Here is a 17,514-nt window from a genome sequence, read left to right as displayed (position 1 = left end):
ACAGAGATAAGAAAGGAAATGGCAAAGAAGTGGCAAAGTTCCACTCAGATAATAATAGTGAGAGTATTTCTGTGACTATAAAGACCTGTTTGAGGACAAAGCTTATTGTATTCGATTAGATTAAAGTGATATCCGTTGCTTTGTTCCTTCAAAGATGTGCTCCATCTATTGATCTCATGGGCCAAATGTATCTTACTACAAAAGAGAGAATAAGTCTGCACACCGTTTTGAAAGCTCCCCAAATCTTTATTTACCAAGGCGGGGGAAAAGAAACACACGTTTTGGCCTCTGTGGCCTTCGTCAGGTATATGAATGCAAATGCATCTTACTTCAATAGATTTGTTCTTTTGGAAAAGAAACAATTTTAAGCTCTCATATTGCCGCAATCTTTCAGTTAGCTTCCATTGTTATCTATTGTACGTTGTTTTTGGTATCTTATTCAAACATCAGTTGCTGGGTTGTCTCTGTCTGACTGTATAATATATAATTGTCACCAATGTCATGATGGATTTTTGTTGGAAGAAACAGATTCACCGATCATGTTTAATTCAACAAACTAGATTGCAGTTACAAGAAGCAAGACTTTTCTAGTGTAGGCCTACTAGAAAGACAATACGAATACTTCATCGATGTTCCAAGGTTGCAGCTCAGCTGGCGATTAATCCATTTTGACCTGAGATCAGATTCTAAAAATGTCTTCTACATCCTGACAGTTTTCTGAAAAAGCTATGTTTCTATGTCAGTCGTTCTCCGATTAAAAAAAAATAGCAGACCTACAAGCTCATAGCGCGCCACTCGGTGGCGCGCTATGAGCTTGTAGATCTGCTATTTTTCAATAGCTAAAGCATAACATAATGCTAACACCAAAAGGGGTTCCCGGAAAGTCTCCAGTTCATTTCTCAGTGTATGGGGGAAATTGGATCTCGAGGCATGTCGATCTCTGTAATGTATGTATGGAGGTATAAGAGCATAGGCCTCGGAGATTATGATCACTTTTAATTGGATGCCTCCGTCCTTCATACAGTCTGCGTTTGACTGCCTTGGTTAAAGATCATTTCAACTCATCAACACTATAGGACATTAGGGGGAGCCAATTAGGACCGATGCGATTCCAAATGGAATTAAGCAAAAGATAACTAATCACAGGATAATTATTCATGGCTGCAAACTGCCTGTCGTCGAGGACATCAACAAGAAACCCAGAACGTAGCTAAGTGCTAACAGAAACTTGTAGGCTGTACAAACTTGTAGGCTGTACAAACTTGTAGGCGCACGCACGCACGCGCGCGCACGCGCACGCACACGCACACGCACACGCACACGCACACGCACACACACACACACACACAGTCAGAGGTGGCAATACAGTGACCCATGTTCATCATGCATGTACTGTATGCACTAATGGCAATTTGGCTAAAAGCAGCTTTAATTTCATTGCATAATCATTTAACCATGATAGATTATACCGTGTCATTGTTGTTTACCTTGGGGTCCCCTTAACTACATTGAGAGGGGGTTTGGAGGTTGAAAAACAAATAAATAAAAGATACACTAGAGCTCAATGTAATAGGCATAGCTCTGGCGCAAGGCGTGACTTAACCCCTTTTGGTGTTTTAAACACTATGTTATAATTTAGCTATTGAAAAATAGCAGATCTACAAGCTCATAGCGCGCGCTACGAGCTTGTAGGTCTGCTGTTTTTCAAAAATCGTGAAAATATTTATTTCAGAAAGATTTAGAAGATTTCTTTTAAATTTTCGACGCCTAAATGGGTTAACATATGTGACTTATGTTCGCTTGCTTTGTTATTCCCGCAAGGTCTTGTGAGCTTTTAGATATTATATATTTTTACAATTGTGGCCTCTTTCTTATTATTAAACAATTTGGCCAATGTTTGACCAGATTTTATAGTATAGTTTGTTGATTACTTTTTGATTACATTTTGTAATGATCATATTTCTTTCCTTTTTTGGGGGGAGGGATACAAAATGTCTTAAATGTCCTTAAATTGTCACTTCATTATCACTTGGGGACCCCCGTCAAAATCAAACTGGGGACCCCCCTGAGTGAGGGAGAGCCTCGCGGTGTGTTTTAGGATTTTGTGACAACCACACATTAAAATACAAGGCATACAATCTATCACAAAAATACAACCAGGCCTGGAATTATGTCATATTATGGGCAAGGCCGCTTGTCCTTTTTTGGTGTAATTGCTTTTAGGGCACAAAGGCCAAATGCCGGTGCAGGAAGGTCTTCAAATAGAACCTGACTTCCAAAGTTTGCGGACCCTAGGTAGGCAACCCAGCCTGACGGAGACCTGTGCTCAGAGGAGCGCACTTTCCTAGTTGCTTTCTTTCTTTTTACTGTCTTTATTCTGATGTTTTAACTGTAGACAATGCACTGAATTCAATTGAGGACTTTTAGATTTGAGGCATTTAGAATTTAGGCATTTAGCAGAGCACTTAATCCAGAGCGATTTAGAGTAAGCAAGAACATGTGTTCTTCCAGCTTCCCTGCGTTGGCTGATCTGAACGTGCGGCAGGGTTTGTAGGGTTCGATCAGACTTGCAGGATATGGGGGTAAATGGTGCATTTATATAGTAAATCCAAGGTGCTTTACAGAGATTGTGCATTACATTCACCCATTCACACACACATTCATACACCGATGGCAGCGGAAACCATGCAAGGCACCAACTAGCACATCAGGAGCAATTAGGGGTTCAGTGTCTTTTTTTTTTTTTTTTTGTCATCAAAGTTTTTTAATGATTTTACAATAAAGCATACAAAATACACATGACTTACACAAAAGAAAGACAAGAAAAACAAACAAAAAAACAAAACAACTAGCAGTCAAAAAAGAAAAACCCAATGGACAACACCCCTCCACATTCTGTTGCTGACAATAGTGATTACATCCGTAATGTATTACCAATTACAAATTGTTAATGCAACCATCCTTTAATATACAAATAAAAGTAGTCCCATATTTCATGGAACTTCCCTTTGACATTGTTCCTCCTGGCAATTGAGTATTCGAAGGATGCCGTTTCCGTCATAAGGGTTCAGTGTCTTGCTCAAGGACACTTCGACAGTAACTCTGGGGGAGCCCGGGTTTGAACTGGCAACCTTGCGGTTACCATCCAGGCACTCTACCCCTGAGCCACCGCCGCCCTACCTTTGGTTGCTTTGAAGGCCAGGATCAGAGTTTTGTACTCTGTGCGGGCAGCAACCGGGAGCCAATGGAGGGAACGGAGAAGGGGGGAGACATTTAGCCTGTCTTACAGAAATACCACAGTGTGGTTGTACTGTATGCCTCGGCCAACCAGTTGCCTTCCAGATTCACATAGCAGTGAATGAAGACTTTAGGAACACGTTTTGTGAGGTCAGTGACCTTGACCTTTGATCTTTCACGTGACCTACTTCTATATCAGTTCATTGTTGCACGTGGACAGTTGTGACAAACGTGCATGACATTCCCTCAAAGCATTTATCACGTTCACTGTTCAATGTTAGGACGGATGGACGGACGGATGCAAGGACGGACGGACAACGTGGAAATGTAATCCCTCCGGCCTGGCAGAGACGTAATAAAAACGAGGACAAACATGTGTCCCCAACCAATGATACGGTGACACTCTTAATAAGCACTGCCATATCAAGTAAGTGACATTTTCATTGATCTCCTAAACGAAACCATATTTCCTTATAAAACTCACGGGCATATTGCCAAAAGCATTTCAAACTTCTTCAAGCTAGCGGCGCACCTAAGCACTGTAATGTCAACTAACTGACCTTTCATTGACAATATACTAGTCATGTGTTAGTTATAGGAGGGCTGTCACGATTATTACAACATTGTATGTGACGATTGTCACACGAGTAATTCGTGATTAGCGATATAATTGCATTTAGTCAATGAACACTGGAATATAAATGAATAAAAATTTACATTTCTGTTTGGCTTTTAGGCTTTGAAGATGCACAGGGCAGATGTGATAAATGGGCCTAACGAAATATGAAGAAAGTACACATAAATACTTTCGTAAACGTAAAAAGAATAGTGGAAATAAGTACCAGCTACCACTGATACATTTTAAATTATGTTTTCAGTCACGACTAGCTGCTCGGTGAGTAACATGATAGCTATAACTTAGCATAGCTATAAATACAAGCCACCAAACTGAAAACAGCATCGCACACGCACACGCACACACACACACACACACACACACACACACACAAATGTAACTCCATCTGTTTCCAATCATAAGGGCTCATAGAGGTCCATTTTTGTCCGTGTTCAAACAGATATATAGATTCTTTTTTTTACGAGGCTATATGAATGACATGTCTGCAGTGATGTATGGGCCATGCATGCAACGCCTCTCAGGGAACTGTGTGCAACCACGCCTAGTCGCCTACAGTGGTGGAAGTACAGTTGGAGGCCATCGATATTGTCCTTTTCTTTTTGCTGAGGTTTGCGTGATCTGCGCAAAAGGGCAGATTAAACCATTTTGGGCGGGAACCCCTTTTGGTGTTTTAAACATGATGTTATAATTTAGCTATTGAAAAATAGCAGATCTACAAGCTCATAGCGCGCCACCGAGTGGCGCGCTACGAGCTTGTAGGTCTGCTATTTTTGAAAAATCGTGAAAATATTTATTTCAGAAAACTGGAGGATTTAGGATTTTTTTAAATGTTGAGGTCAGGCCTAAATGGGTCAAATGATAAGGGACAATATCGGTGGCACCCAACTGTATAGGCCTACTCACGTTCTGTGAGTATACTTGTGAGTAAAAGTACTAGCAATACCACAAATAAATACTATTTATAAGTAAGTAAAAGTCCGGAATTAAAAATTGACTTGAGTAAAATACAAAGGTCAAAATATACTTCAAAAGTAGGCTACTCATTTTGCAGAATGTCCCATGTCTAGTTTTCTGAAAAATAAACAAACAACCTTTTGAAAATAGCAGATCTACAAGCTCACAGGGAGAAAATATATGTAGCCTATATATGTTTAGTCATAAAAAGTTAAATCTACAAACTAAATAAAGTTTTCAAATAAACATATAGTGGAGTAAAAAGTACAATATTTTCCTCCTATCTTAAAGTAAAAATACAAACATTCTTTTTTTGACTAAAGTTGAGTAAATGTACTTAGTTACTTTACACCACTGAGTCTGACTGTGTGACCAACCACCTCTATATGCCACTAAAGTGTGACAGCTGAACCGTATACTGGCTTTTATCGAGCATTGAAAGGATAGTAGAGTGGCTACGAGGGAGTTGTAGGGTCTGTGAATCATTGCAGATTTACAGCGCGAGACTGAACGAGCTAATGTAGATAAACACGCCCTGCAAATGGAGTCGAGGCTGAGTAAATAGCTGCTAGTATAGCACAACCCGACCGCTCAGCTTTTGAAGACACTAAGACGTTATATTCAATACCTTTCTCCTGCTTGATACCCCTAATCACAACAGCACCCTTCTAGCCAGGCATTTGTAAAGAGTTCTATATGCATTGAAGCAAGATGATTATGAATATAAGGTGGGGGAAAGAGATGAATGCTAAACACAATGCCTTCTTAGATCTTCCTGTTTTTCCTCCTCAGTAATGCACTTTCGTCACTATCGTCGGGCGGAAACCTTGAACCTTAAATAATATAAAAATAAATAAATCACAAGCTCTTCTTAATACTTTATTGGTTAAATGTGTATAAATCCCACAGACCACTTTTAACCATGTGTCCCTATATTTTTGATCATATATCTTTCAAAAATAGATCTACAACTTCACTACTTTTCACAGTCATACGAGTAGGGCATTCATTTGCTGTATTTTAATTATTATAAAATATATAGTTTGTGGGCATTTTCAAGCCTTTATTGTCGATAGCGATAGTGGAGAGTGAGATGGGGAAGTACATCAGATTCAAACCCAGGATGGCAGTGAAAGGACCGAGGGCCAAGTAAGGGTTAAGGTTGGCTGTGAAAGGACAGAGGGCCAAGTAGCGCGGTGGGCGGCGGTGGCTCAGGGGTAGAGTGCCTGGATGGGAACCGTGAGGTTGCCAGTTCGAACCCGGGCTCCCCCAGAGTTACTGTCGAAGTGTCCTTGAGCAAGACACTGAACCCCAAATTGCTCCCATTGTGCTAGTTTGTGCCTTGCATGGTTTCCGCTGCCATCGGTGTATGAATGTGTGTGTGAATGGGTGAATGTAATGCACAATATCTGTAAAGAGCCTTGGATAAAGGCGCTATATAAATGCACCATTTACCATTTACCAAGTAAGGGTTAGGGTTGGCTGTGAAAGGACCGAGGGCCAAGTAAGGGTTAGGATTGGCTGTGAAAGGACCAAGGGCCAAGTAAGGGTTAGGATTGGCTGTGAAAGGACCAAGGGCCAAGTAAGGGTTAGGATTGGCTGTGAAAGGACCAAGGGCCAAGTAAGGGTTAGGGTTGGCTGTGAAAGGACCAAGGGCCAAGTAAGGGTTAGGATTGGCTGTGAAAGGACCAAGGGCCAAGTAAGGGTTAGGATTGGCTGTGAAAGGACCAAGGGCCAAGTAAGGGTTAGGATTGGCTGTGAAAGGACCAAGGGCCAAGTAAGGGTTAGGATTGGCTGTGAAAGGACCAAGGGCCAAGTAAGGGTTAGGATTGGCTGTGAAAGGACCAAGGGCCAAGTAAGGGTTAGGATTGGCTGTGAAAGGACCAAGGGCCAAGTAAGGGTTAGGATTAAGGCTGGCTGTGAAAGGACCAAGGGCCAAGTAAGGGTTAGGGTTGGCTGTGAAAGGACCAAGGGCCAAGTAAGGGTTAGGGTTGGCTGTGAAAGGACCAAGGGCCAAGTAAGGGTTAGGGTTGGCTGTGAAAGGACCAAGGGCCAAGTAAGGGTTAGGGTTGGCTGTGAAAGGACCAAGGGCCAAGTATGCGGCACTAGAATTAAAGCCCATTTCCTGGTTCTCTTAATATGCAGTTCCTCCGAGTGAAGACCAGCCCTCGCTGCGGTTGCAGGCAATAGCAGTCGTTTCCGTTTTTTTTATTTCTCGACCGGAAGTTCAAAGACGGCGGATTTCAATTTGCCGAAAAGGTATCTTCAGAATGGTCTGTATGTAGAAACCATTGGGACTCGCTTTGTCCATATATTTCACAGTGTATGGCAAGGACTGAGCCTTAATGGTATGCGCTCTACTGGGAGAGCCAGCTGTCTTAATTATGACTAGTTCAGTGGAATCAAACATCACAGCGAGGAGTTAAAACCCTAATCTTATATGGGTTCCATGGGCCACTGGAGCCAGCGGCCATTCTCCATGCTGCTGCATAGCTGGGCGGGGTCTCCATGGGACTCATTTCATCTGAGCATCCAGAACTGGAGCTTTATTGGGCGTCCAAGATGTCTCCATTGTGATTTCTCGGAGTGTAGCGAGGATGAACAGAGCAGAATTATTACACATGATTACGTGTCAAGCGCGATTTATACTTTGTCACACGATTGGCAGACATGCAAGCTGACAGGATATCTCCAACGCGCTTGTAGGTCTGCTATTTCCGACACACGCCACCGTCGTACGACGGAGCATAAATTAAGCATTACGCACGCACACACGCACACGCACACGCACACACACACACACACACACGCACATGCACGCACACTCGCACACGCACACACACACGATGATGTGGACCACTGCTCTTCAAGCCCATGGTATTTCCCCACTCATAAAACCAAAGACAAGCTGTCATTTGGGATTCCACAACAGCACGCCATCCTGCTACACAATATAGGCCCTCACATCTTCCAGTGCGAGTTATTTGTGTGTCGCTGAGAGGCGAGATAATATACAGCAGTGGCTGTCAGGAAGCTAGGTTCGTTACAACACACAATTCTTCTCGATGGATTCCCCTGAAACAGCACTGTATGTACGGCATGCAAGCATAGAGGCACACTCTAGAGAAGGCAGCTGTCAAGTGCTTTACATAATAGTCTTTAAATGTATCAGGTGCATGCCTGCTCTGAAAAAAAAAATGACTTTTTCCCTATCTAAACCTTTAAGAACAACACCAATTTACTCTTTCCCCCCAACTGTGAAACGCAGCTGTGTCAGTGCCAGATGGAAATTCAATAAGGGTTTGAGCGTGGTGATGGGCGGTGTGCGTGCGTGCGTGCGTGCGTGCGTGCGTGCGTGCGTGCGTGCGGTGGTGGTGGGGAGGAGGAGGAGGGGCTCCTCGAAAGCCAACGGTTGCCATAGAGACAAGAAGGTAAGAGAATTATGTTTGGAGCAGGCGCTGAGGGAGACATCAGCAGTGTTTGTGTAGTTATTGTTCCAATATGTTCCTTTCTCACCTCCTTCTCTTTGTCACACACCAGGTTCGAAGAGGCACGTGTTACAAATGACCTCCGTGCATCTCTGGCATTAAACTCCTTTCACTGAGTCGCTGTTGAGCCCCCTCATGGCTTGATGTCATTACGTCCTTTTATTATCAAAGTCTTCCTCGTCCACTGGAGATTCCATTACGTATATTTATTGACGCAATTCCTCTTGCGCTAGACAGGCGATGCGAGATAATGTCCTCCGGTGAGGTTTGCCAGCATCTCATTAGTGTCCTTGTTGTGTGCATGAACGTGAATATTGGATGTAAAAGTGACTAGCAACAACCAAATGTGAATGAATTGCATGCAACCCTTCACGTCGGCGGCAGATAAACATACTGTAGAGTGCAGTATATTCAGGATCCTTTCAGAAGTGGTGGTGTCGCGACAGTTGCACAGTGCACAAGGTTACAACTCAAAGAAAACATATACTGTAGCCTACAGTAACAGTCGAGTCCATGGCTTTTCTTGGAAACCACGAGAAGCTTTGCTGTTACCCGCAGTAACCATTAAAAACAACAGGGCAGCTAGACAACCTCGTCTGCAAGCATCACCTTCATTCCTTCTACAATCACCTTGGAACACAGTGGGCGTCAAAGACATTTCCCAGATCTTTCTACCACTCCTTTTTTATTACGTGTCTAGCAGCAGGTAGACATTTTCTAATTCCATTGTTCCCCTTCTGATGAAGGAGGCCTCAATCTGTCTAATCCGAAGCAACTCCGTCAATCTCACTTTATCAAACTGCCCCACGAGCACCACGCACGCACGCACGCACGCACGCACGCACGCGCAAGCCATTGAAGGCGTCCTACATCTTTGTGGACGACACAGAAAGAAAACGATGTGGACATTCTGTCTAATTAAGGGATTAGATACACTTGCCTGACCTCGTAGAAAAGCCCCATTTATTTCTGCTTATTGGATTTCCGTTTGTGTTGTTTCTGTTTTATTCAATTTTCCACCGCAGTTTGCAGTCATTATGGAAGGGGACAGGGAAAGTCACTGCATGGGGCATCCTAAACAATATACAGTACCATGCAGAGGTGAAGCACCCCTGCCTACGCACTAGACTGGATAGTATACTGTACTCACATCATCATCTAAATGTGCCCAGAGGTCCATTTCCCTCTAAACCAGATGCTGACAAGCAGACAAGGCTCAAATATTATTTGCTAATATAATGTTGCTGTCGCATGGAAAGTTGGACACCTTGCATGTCCAAAACAGTTTCTTTTCAGGAAATGGACAGAACCTCGTGTTCCAATGTGGATCCAATGTAGTCATTTAGTCACCGGCACTTGATAATATTTGTCCTCTGTTAAATGTCTATGAAACCCACAGACATAATCACTTTCGTCCTGTCATCTACAAGGTTTCTGCCCGACAGTGACAATAATCAGGCAGAAGTATACCACATGGGTGGGGGTTGGGCTACTTCATTGACACAATGCAGATAGAGTGACGTGCCAGTTATAATATCCTAAATTGAGTTTCAAAAGGTTACTCATAATGTCCAGTATACAGTAGCACCACTGACCATCTGATACCTCAAGCATTACAAGTCAAATGCTTTTCTTCCCCCTCCTAGGCATCCGTTAACTGACATACCTTGAGTGTTATTGGATGTGGTGTGTTTGTTTGCACATGTGCATTTCCCGTCCGTCCGTCCGTCCGTCACCGCACGCCTCCATATATAGTCATGCCTCGTGACATCACATGACATCATCCGGGATGGTCATCAATATTAAGCCCATATATGGGAATGCCCATTGTGGGGGGGCGCTATTCTACACACCAAAGTCACACAGGATACAATAGGCCTATCTCACAGCCCGCTTTCCACGCCCACTTCCGGTAAATAGTGGTGTCTTTAACATTAGCATTTACACGTTTTTTTCTCTGGAGAATCTAAGTACATTTTCTAATGTAAAAATGTGACAGACCAATATTATTATGAAGCAAACAAGATGGTAAATCAGCTCGAACAGATAGAACAAACCTTACCTTGAGAAAACAAAAGTTGTAGACTTCTTAAATTACCTCTGTTAACATGTAGCGTCTATGGAGTGACGTCACGCTATCACCACTAACCCCGAAAGGGGGCGTATTAAGGGGGGCGGGGAAATTCTGTGAGATAGGCTTATTGCAGATTTGACCAACTCTGGCACGGTTTTTATTCACAGAAAAGATGCAGACAAGGTAAGTGCGTCTCTGCTAGGCAAAAGTCAGTTTCTCTCTTTCCAGGGGGGGTAGGCGGGCCAGCGAGGAGGAGCAGCAGCGGACCAGCGGAGGACCAGCAGAGGACCGGGTGAGGTAAGTGGGTTTAGTTTAGGGTTTTCCTTCCCATTTTCAGGTTTGTGATTTATCACAATTATCTTCTGCATAATATGCCAAACTAAGAGTGTTCAAATCAATCCAAATAGTAATGTAATTTCTTACAGGGAACAGGAGGAGCGTCTACCGGTAAGTAGGGTACATGCCAGGGCCTCTCCTCGGACAACAGGTAAGATCTATTACATTCCTCCTTTTAGCTGGGTGGGGGTATAGGGGTAAAGTTCATGCCATAGCCTCAGAGCCCAACGGTGTTCATACATCATGTAGTGGAACGGCCTGTGAGGTAAGAAAACACACATTACTATCTTGTCAAATTAAGTGCTATTTTGTGAGAGGGAATATGGGCTTGTCTTACCGAGCGCCGTAGGTTTCACTGCTTCCCCAGGAGAGTCTCTGAGGGAGGCAGAGGCTTTTATTCACCTGGGCGTCGGCCCGCAGGTGTCAGGCAATTTGGTAAACGAAGAGGTGGCGTGGGAAGTACCGCCCATCTTGGATGATGCCGAGCTGACAGTGCTTCACTCTGCCTCTCTCTCCCCGGGGTTGCAAACCCGTGGCGCGCGGTCCCTGACCGAGACGCCACACCATATACGGAGTTCCCTGATGTCATCAATATTGGCCAGCAACTCTACATCTGACCTCAAACCTCTAACCCTTAGATCTCCATATATGGAGCTGACCTGTTCTGACATTCCATATGTTGATCCTTCCCTATCTCTCCTTCCTCTTTGATGTCTCTCTTTTGACTGATACCTATCCGTTCAAACTCTAGACGGGCCCGCCCCAAAGTTATTAGTGCAGCCGCAGCCAGCCCGACCTGGGCCCTCATCAAACCCTGTACCACTCAAGACTCTGCCCCCGCTGCCACCCTTAGATCTCCATATATGGAGCTGACCTGTTCTGACATTCCATCAAACCCTGTACACTCAAGACACACTCCATATATGGCCAGTACAGAATTAATTCCATATGTTGATCTTACCCCCATGCCAAAGCGCCAGCACTCGCCCAGCAGTCTGCCGTCACCCAGGCGGAAGCGTGCATGCGACCTCGAGGTCACTTTTCGCCCTCAGGGCGTCTGGTTATTTTGCTTTGTTACCCTCTACAACTAAAGTTAAGGGCCTATAACTGAGACCTTTAAGAAGCCTTGTCTTTCTTTCACATACCCAGCTGTTCTTTCCCTGTTTGAGAGAGTGCTGTCAGCCTGCTCTGCGGTCTTATCAGCGTATCTCAGTAGGGAGGCTGGCAGCTGGTTTTGTCAGGATGCACGCAATGTTGCATCTCCTTTCTCCTCTCTCCTCCCCAGAGAGCCAGCCTGGGGCCTGAGAGGAGAGGCTGCATGTCAGCTTGTCTGAAAAGAAGTTCCCGCAGGTATCTCAACAGGACACAGTCTGAAGTAGGTCTCCAAGACGACCTGGCACAAACTGGCAGACATGTGCCCAGATTATCACAGTCCACCGACTACAGTCTAGACTTAGAGGAACTTAATAAAGAGCAACAAAACGTTTTGCTCTTTATTCGACGTTTCGGTAGTTAGACCTTCATCAGTGCAGACAATTCTATCATTAGTAAAAGTACAGAGTTAGAGACGGAAGTTGGTGGAACTTGGAGAACAGAAGTCAAAAGTAATTTTGTGAATATTCAAGAAGGGATGAGATGATATTTGGGTTCCAGAGGGTTGCTCTCATTTATGCGATTACAAAACCATAAAGGATTGTACCAAAAGCACTGTCCGGGGATTTGAGAGTGATGAGGAAGACAATTGCAGTCTGCAATGTGGCAGAGCTGCAGGAGTACGTGGCAGGCTGGCTGGAAAGCAGAAGTTGGCGATTACTTTTGAAGACATTTGCGAGGCAACAATGAACTCTTCTGAATCGTCCGACACGTTAAAATTACCACCGCTGAAGTGCCCTTGAACAAGGCATTGAACCACTACGATGAAATGTGTTCTATGAGCAGGGCCTGGCTGGAAACAAGTTCTTGAGCTTAGCCCAGATACCCTGGGTAAATATAGATTTCATTTCATTTCATTTCAATCTTATTAGAGCACAGACAGACACTAAAAAAGAAAAATAGGCATGCAGGGAGAACATTTTTGTGGTCCCAATTGAGTGGGTGTTGCATCATACAAAAGAGCCCCACCAAGGCATCAAAAGCAGTTTTAACCAAAGAAGTTATGACCTAAATGTTCTGACTTTATGTTACCGAGTTGTGGATACAGGGATAATTCACACACAAGAATACGTTTATTTCTGTGGGACCATGTAAAAAACAAGTTTTTTTCCTGACAGAACAATACACAGTACACCTGCATAAGGGAAGAAGTAAACACTGTTTGAGGCAGTGCCACAACAAAGATCTAAAAAGAATCCAAATTGCAGAGATATGTTTGTGGGTCAGAGTCAGTGTTCATTTACTAGCAGCTGTCCACTTGATTGCCTCCCCATATCAACACAGGATGTTGTGCCGTAACATGTCACAAACCCAAACAACCATGATAAATGTTAGACAAGTTCCTGACCAGAGCTAATAACTATCGCTCTTTTGCTTCCTCTTCTCGCGTCCTGTCTCTCTATCGTCCAAACATTGTACCATAAACGCTACCCTCCATCTCCTAAGTGTGGGGGAAGCTTTGACCGACAAAGATAAACATCTTACCGCTGAATTATTCATACTAGACCTTACCCGTTCTGAATAAACACCAAATTATGTACAGTGTGGGTAATGCGATGTAATAGGTCACATTACTGATTGAGAGGGAATTGTCCTGTCTTGCTATATAGCGCATGTAGGCTACGCTATGTAAGTCGATGGGGAATTTTAATTCACTAATAAATTCATTATTAATTCATCATTTGTTAAATAAAAAAAAGGGCTTCGTTAAGACCTCCGTAATATTATGGTCAATGCCTGTGTGAAAAGTCGGAGCGATTGGTGCAGCCAGTGAGGAGCTACGACAGTGTTTCAGACATTCAGACAGACAGACAGACAGACATTCAGACATTGCGTGAATTATAGTATGATGATGATGATGATATGATATGATTTTGAGTTAGTGAAAATAGAGTTGTCGGTCCAGTGGTGTCTGAAATTATCACACAGGGTCGAAAACACAATCTCCTCCTCCTGACACTCTGGTCTGGCGGAGATGATTACGTTTTACTGTAATGTTCTGTTGTGAGCCAGACCTATACTGTAAAATAGGCTCTGTGCATAACTGTAGTCCTGGGGATGCCACCTTCTGGAAACCCGGGGCTAGTTATGTACAGGGCATATTATTAGTTTACGACCACATACTAATCTTATGCATTCAACGACAAGGACCTACAGTTGGGTGCCACCGATATTGTCCCTTATCATTTGACCCATTTAGGCCTGACCTCAACATTTTTAAAAATCCTTCTAAATCCTCCAGTTTTCTGAAATAAATATTTTCACGATTTTTCAAAAATAGCAGACCTACAAGCTCGTAGCGCGCCACTCGGTGGCGCGCTATGAGCTTGTAGATCTGCTATTTTTCAATAGCTAAATTATAACATAATGTTTAAAACACCAAAAGGGGTTCCCGCCCAAAATGGGTTAACTGTCCTTTTGCGCAGATCACGCAAACCTCAGCAAAAAGAAAAGGACAATATCGATGGCCTCCAACTGTATGGTACATACTGCTCCACTGACCCTCTTGTTTCTTCTTCCCTTCTCTTCACCTTTTGCTTTACCCTCTCAGACCCCTCGGCTGCTGGCCTGTTAAATATTCATAAGGGAAGAGTGAGAATGCAGAGGAATAAAAAGTATAATTGACAAAAGCAGGTGGCAGGCTGGAATTTTGAATGCAAGTTCTGCACCTGGTTTTCATTCACTTCTTGTTAGCCTATTGTTGGCCTATATTAGGCCCAAACCACACCAATGATTCACCACGCAACTCCTTGCAACATGCAACTACTTGCAACATTTTGATTTCAACTGTTGAGCTATATGGGAGCCTGTCTGTGCAGATGAGACATTTTGAATTTCGTTCAACTGCAGTACCACCCTTTGTCAGCGGGCACTGTGTAACTATGACATGATGATAACTATGATTCGGCACAAACAAGGGACTAAATTATTTTCGCTCCTATGCCACAAAAATGTGGAACGCCCTACCAACAGTCATTAAGACATGCGAATCCCTTGACTCCTTCAAAACCGCTCTCAAAGGGCACCTACGGATGGCTGCAATTCGAAACTGGCCCCCGTAAAATCTGAATCCCCCACCCCACTGCCCCCCCTTTTTTTCCCTCACTGTATATGTTTCTTTTCCCTTTTTACCTCCATTATGATGAATTCCTGTTCTGTTCTTTGTCTATATAGAAGTGTCTATTTGTACGTCTCTAAATGTTTTGATGAATTGAACATGGTGGACCCTCTTGTAAACAAGTGTAATGCTTAATTGGGTCGTCCACTCACAGTTAACAGCCTTTGTATTGAGTTTGTGCTTGAAATGTACTGTATTTCTGCAAACTGTTAATAAATATTTCAATCAATCAATCAATCAATTCAATATCCATCGTCAGAGTGCTAAATGCAGTACTTGGAGCCATTTGATTGGTAATGCTTGAGATTTTCAAAGTCAAGACTAGGTTTTTCCAATTTAAGCTACTTGGCCAGGATTAAGGGCTATCTCTTCCAACCCGACCTAGAGAGGGTAATCCATGCTTTTATTTCATCAAGGCTTGTAATTCGTAGGCACTGACCAGTCTGTCCTCAGACATCTCCAGCTTGTACAGAACGCTGCCGCCCGCCTCTTGTGCCTCACTGGCACGAGAAGGCGTGATCATATCACCTTATCTTATGCGGGACTTGTGGGGGGCTGTTTTGGCCACCGCTAGTCTTAGTGAGGAAACGGCATCCTTGGCTCCAACGATCTTCGCTTGCGGTCAGCGTAATGCCATTCTGCATTTTCTGTGAGCGTCTGCATCTCTGCGACCCTGGTTCCCACGATTGCTTTATTCTTGCACACAGCGACGACTTTATACAATGTCTATTCAGAGTGTTTGTGCTTTGATATCGGTCGCGAGTTCCTTCTTGAGCAACTGAGCTCCGGCCATGGCTGCACACGATTCTAGTCATAGTGTTGACTAGCCATAGTGCCATAGACTAGCCACTAGTCATAGTGTTGACTAGCCGCGATCCTTGATCTCGCGGCTAGGAAGGAAGCGTGGAAGTTACCTTCACAATCTTCTGTGCGTAGATATGCTACTATTCTCTCTAGGAGGGGGTCTATTCGTATAGCCTGCGTAACATCAGGGTAACGTCACTTGCTTTGGGTAGGGGGGTTTGCTCCCCCCTCCTAGATTGATTTTAAGATTTCATTATTTGTTTTTAAAGCTCTAAATGGGCTGGCTCCCCAGTATTTATCACTCCTTATAGACCCTTACACCACAGCCAGGGCCTTGAGGTCAGCTGACTAGCTGCTCCTGACCCCGCCCTCAACTAATTACAGGTCCAGAGGTGACCGAGCTGTTTCAGTGGCCGGCCCCCAACCTCTGGAACAGTCTGCCCCTATGAATGAAGTCTGCTCGCTCCTTAGCGTCTTCTCTTAAACTCATTTTTTGGCTTTTAACTCTGCCTGAGCCTGGATTGCATTTTGGTTTATGTGCGGCTTAAATTAAAGCTGTGTAATTGCTGTTCTTTTGTTGTGTTTTTATTTATACCTTCCACTTTCTTGTGGGTTTTTTTCCCATTATTTTTATGTATTTCTTACAGCACTTTGGTTGACCTTTGGTGGATCTCCATACATGAGCATAAAAGGAACATAGACACATGCAGAGATTCCTGGATTCATACTGTATGTCCAACCACACCACTTAGACGAGACTGGACTGCAATAGCCTGTTGACCTCTGCGGTCGTGGCCAGCTCGCCTAAACGATTCTGTAGCTCCTCCTCCTTGCGGCGTGAGTTGGCGGCCTGTCTGCGGTTCAGCAGCACAATGCAGCTTCCTCCGATAAGGTAGACGATGACCTCTGCCAGCAGGTCTGCCCCGAGCTTAGCCGCTTCCTCCTCGCTCAGTGGCTTGCCGGCAGCAGCGCCCAGGGAACCCATGATCCGCATCTCCATCCAGTGGATCCGGCCTGTACCAGCTCCGGCCTGTACCAGCCTGCTTGTCTGTTGTACTCCCTGTACAACAGACAGCTTGTAGAGCAGCTTGGTGATGGGGAAGGCACCGCGGACTAGCATTGTAAAGGAAACACTACTTAGAGGTCTTACGTCTTATGTCATCCCCCGGAATAAGGCCACATCTAACGCCATATAACACCTTATGTATAGGCTGATAAGATTCTGACATCACACAATACGAACTGTTGCCATCCATGCCTACAACAATGATTTGCGCAGACAGACACCCTTGCAATTTCCCATTGCTAACAATGGGGACCCATTATCCGACAATCCGCCACTCAAGGACTGGTAAAGAGATATGATCAAGTTCATGGTCAAACAAATGAACAGGCTAAAATGCCACAAAGATCAGCTTCAACAGCTTCAGCTTCAACAACTAAAATTAAATGCTCTTTATTTTCCAATTCCAATTTCTAATTTGTACAGTATATTCGTTATGCTGTATGAGGTCTCTCGCCTGATTGAAAAGAAGGAAAAAATCACACCTGTGTGAAGTGAGGGGCGCTCTTATCATCGTACATCATCATGCATCATCTAATACTGGCCAATCAGAATGCCTGTTGCCACAAATTTACGTCATATTTGGCGGACATTTTACCTAATTTCTCCTTTCATTGTCGATGGCAAATAATGAGAGGGGGGACAAGATGA

At 44.0% G+C, this 17,514-nt stretch overlaps 1 protein-coding gene across 1 annotated transcript; it reads right to left on the bottom strand.

Annotated features, from left to right (window-relative positions):
- Positions 1–16,548: 16,548 nt before the first annotated feature.
- On the bottom strand, positions 16,549–16,920 carry LOC306920643 (optic atrophy 3 protein homolog; the record flags this gene model as incomplete). The annotated part of the gene is made up of 1 exon (XM_079497452.1): positions 16,549–16,920. One exon carries the CDS (start codon positions 16,918–16,920, stop codon positions 16,549–16,551), a length of 372 nt encoding a protein of 123 aa, XP_079353578.1.
- Positions 16,921–17,514: the final 594 nt, after the last annotated feature.

The sequence above is a fragment of the Electrona antarctica genome, assembly GCF_951216825.1.
Source record: "Electrona antarctica genome assembly, chromosome: 1".
NCBI lineage: Eukaryota > Metazoa > Chordata > Actinopteri > Myctophiformes > Myctophidae > Electrona > Electrona antarctica.
Note: the sequence above shows the minus strand (reverse complement) of the source record. Positions and strands in the feature narration are given on the sequence as shown.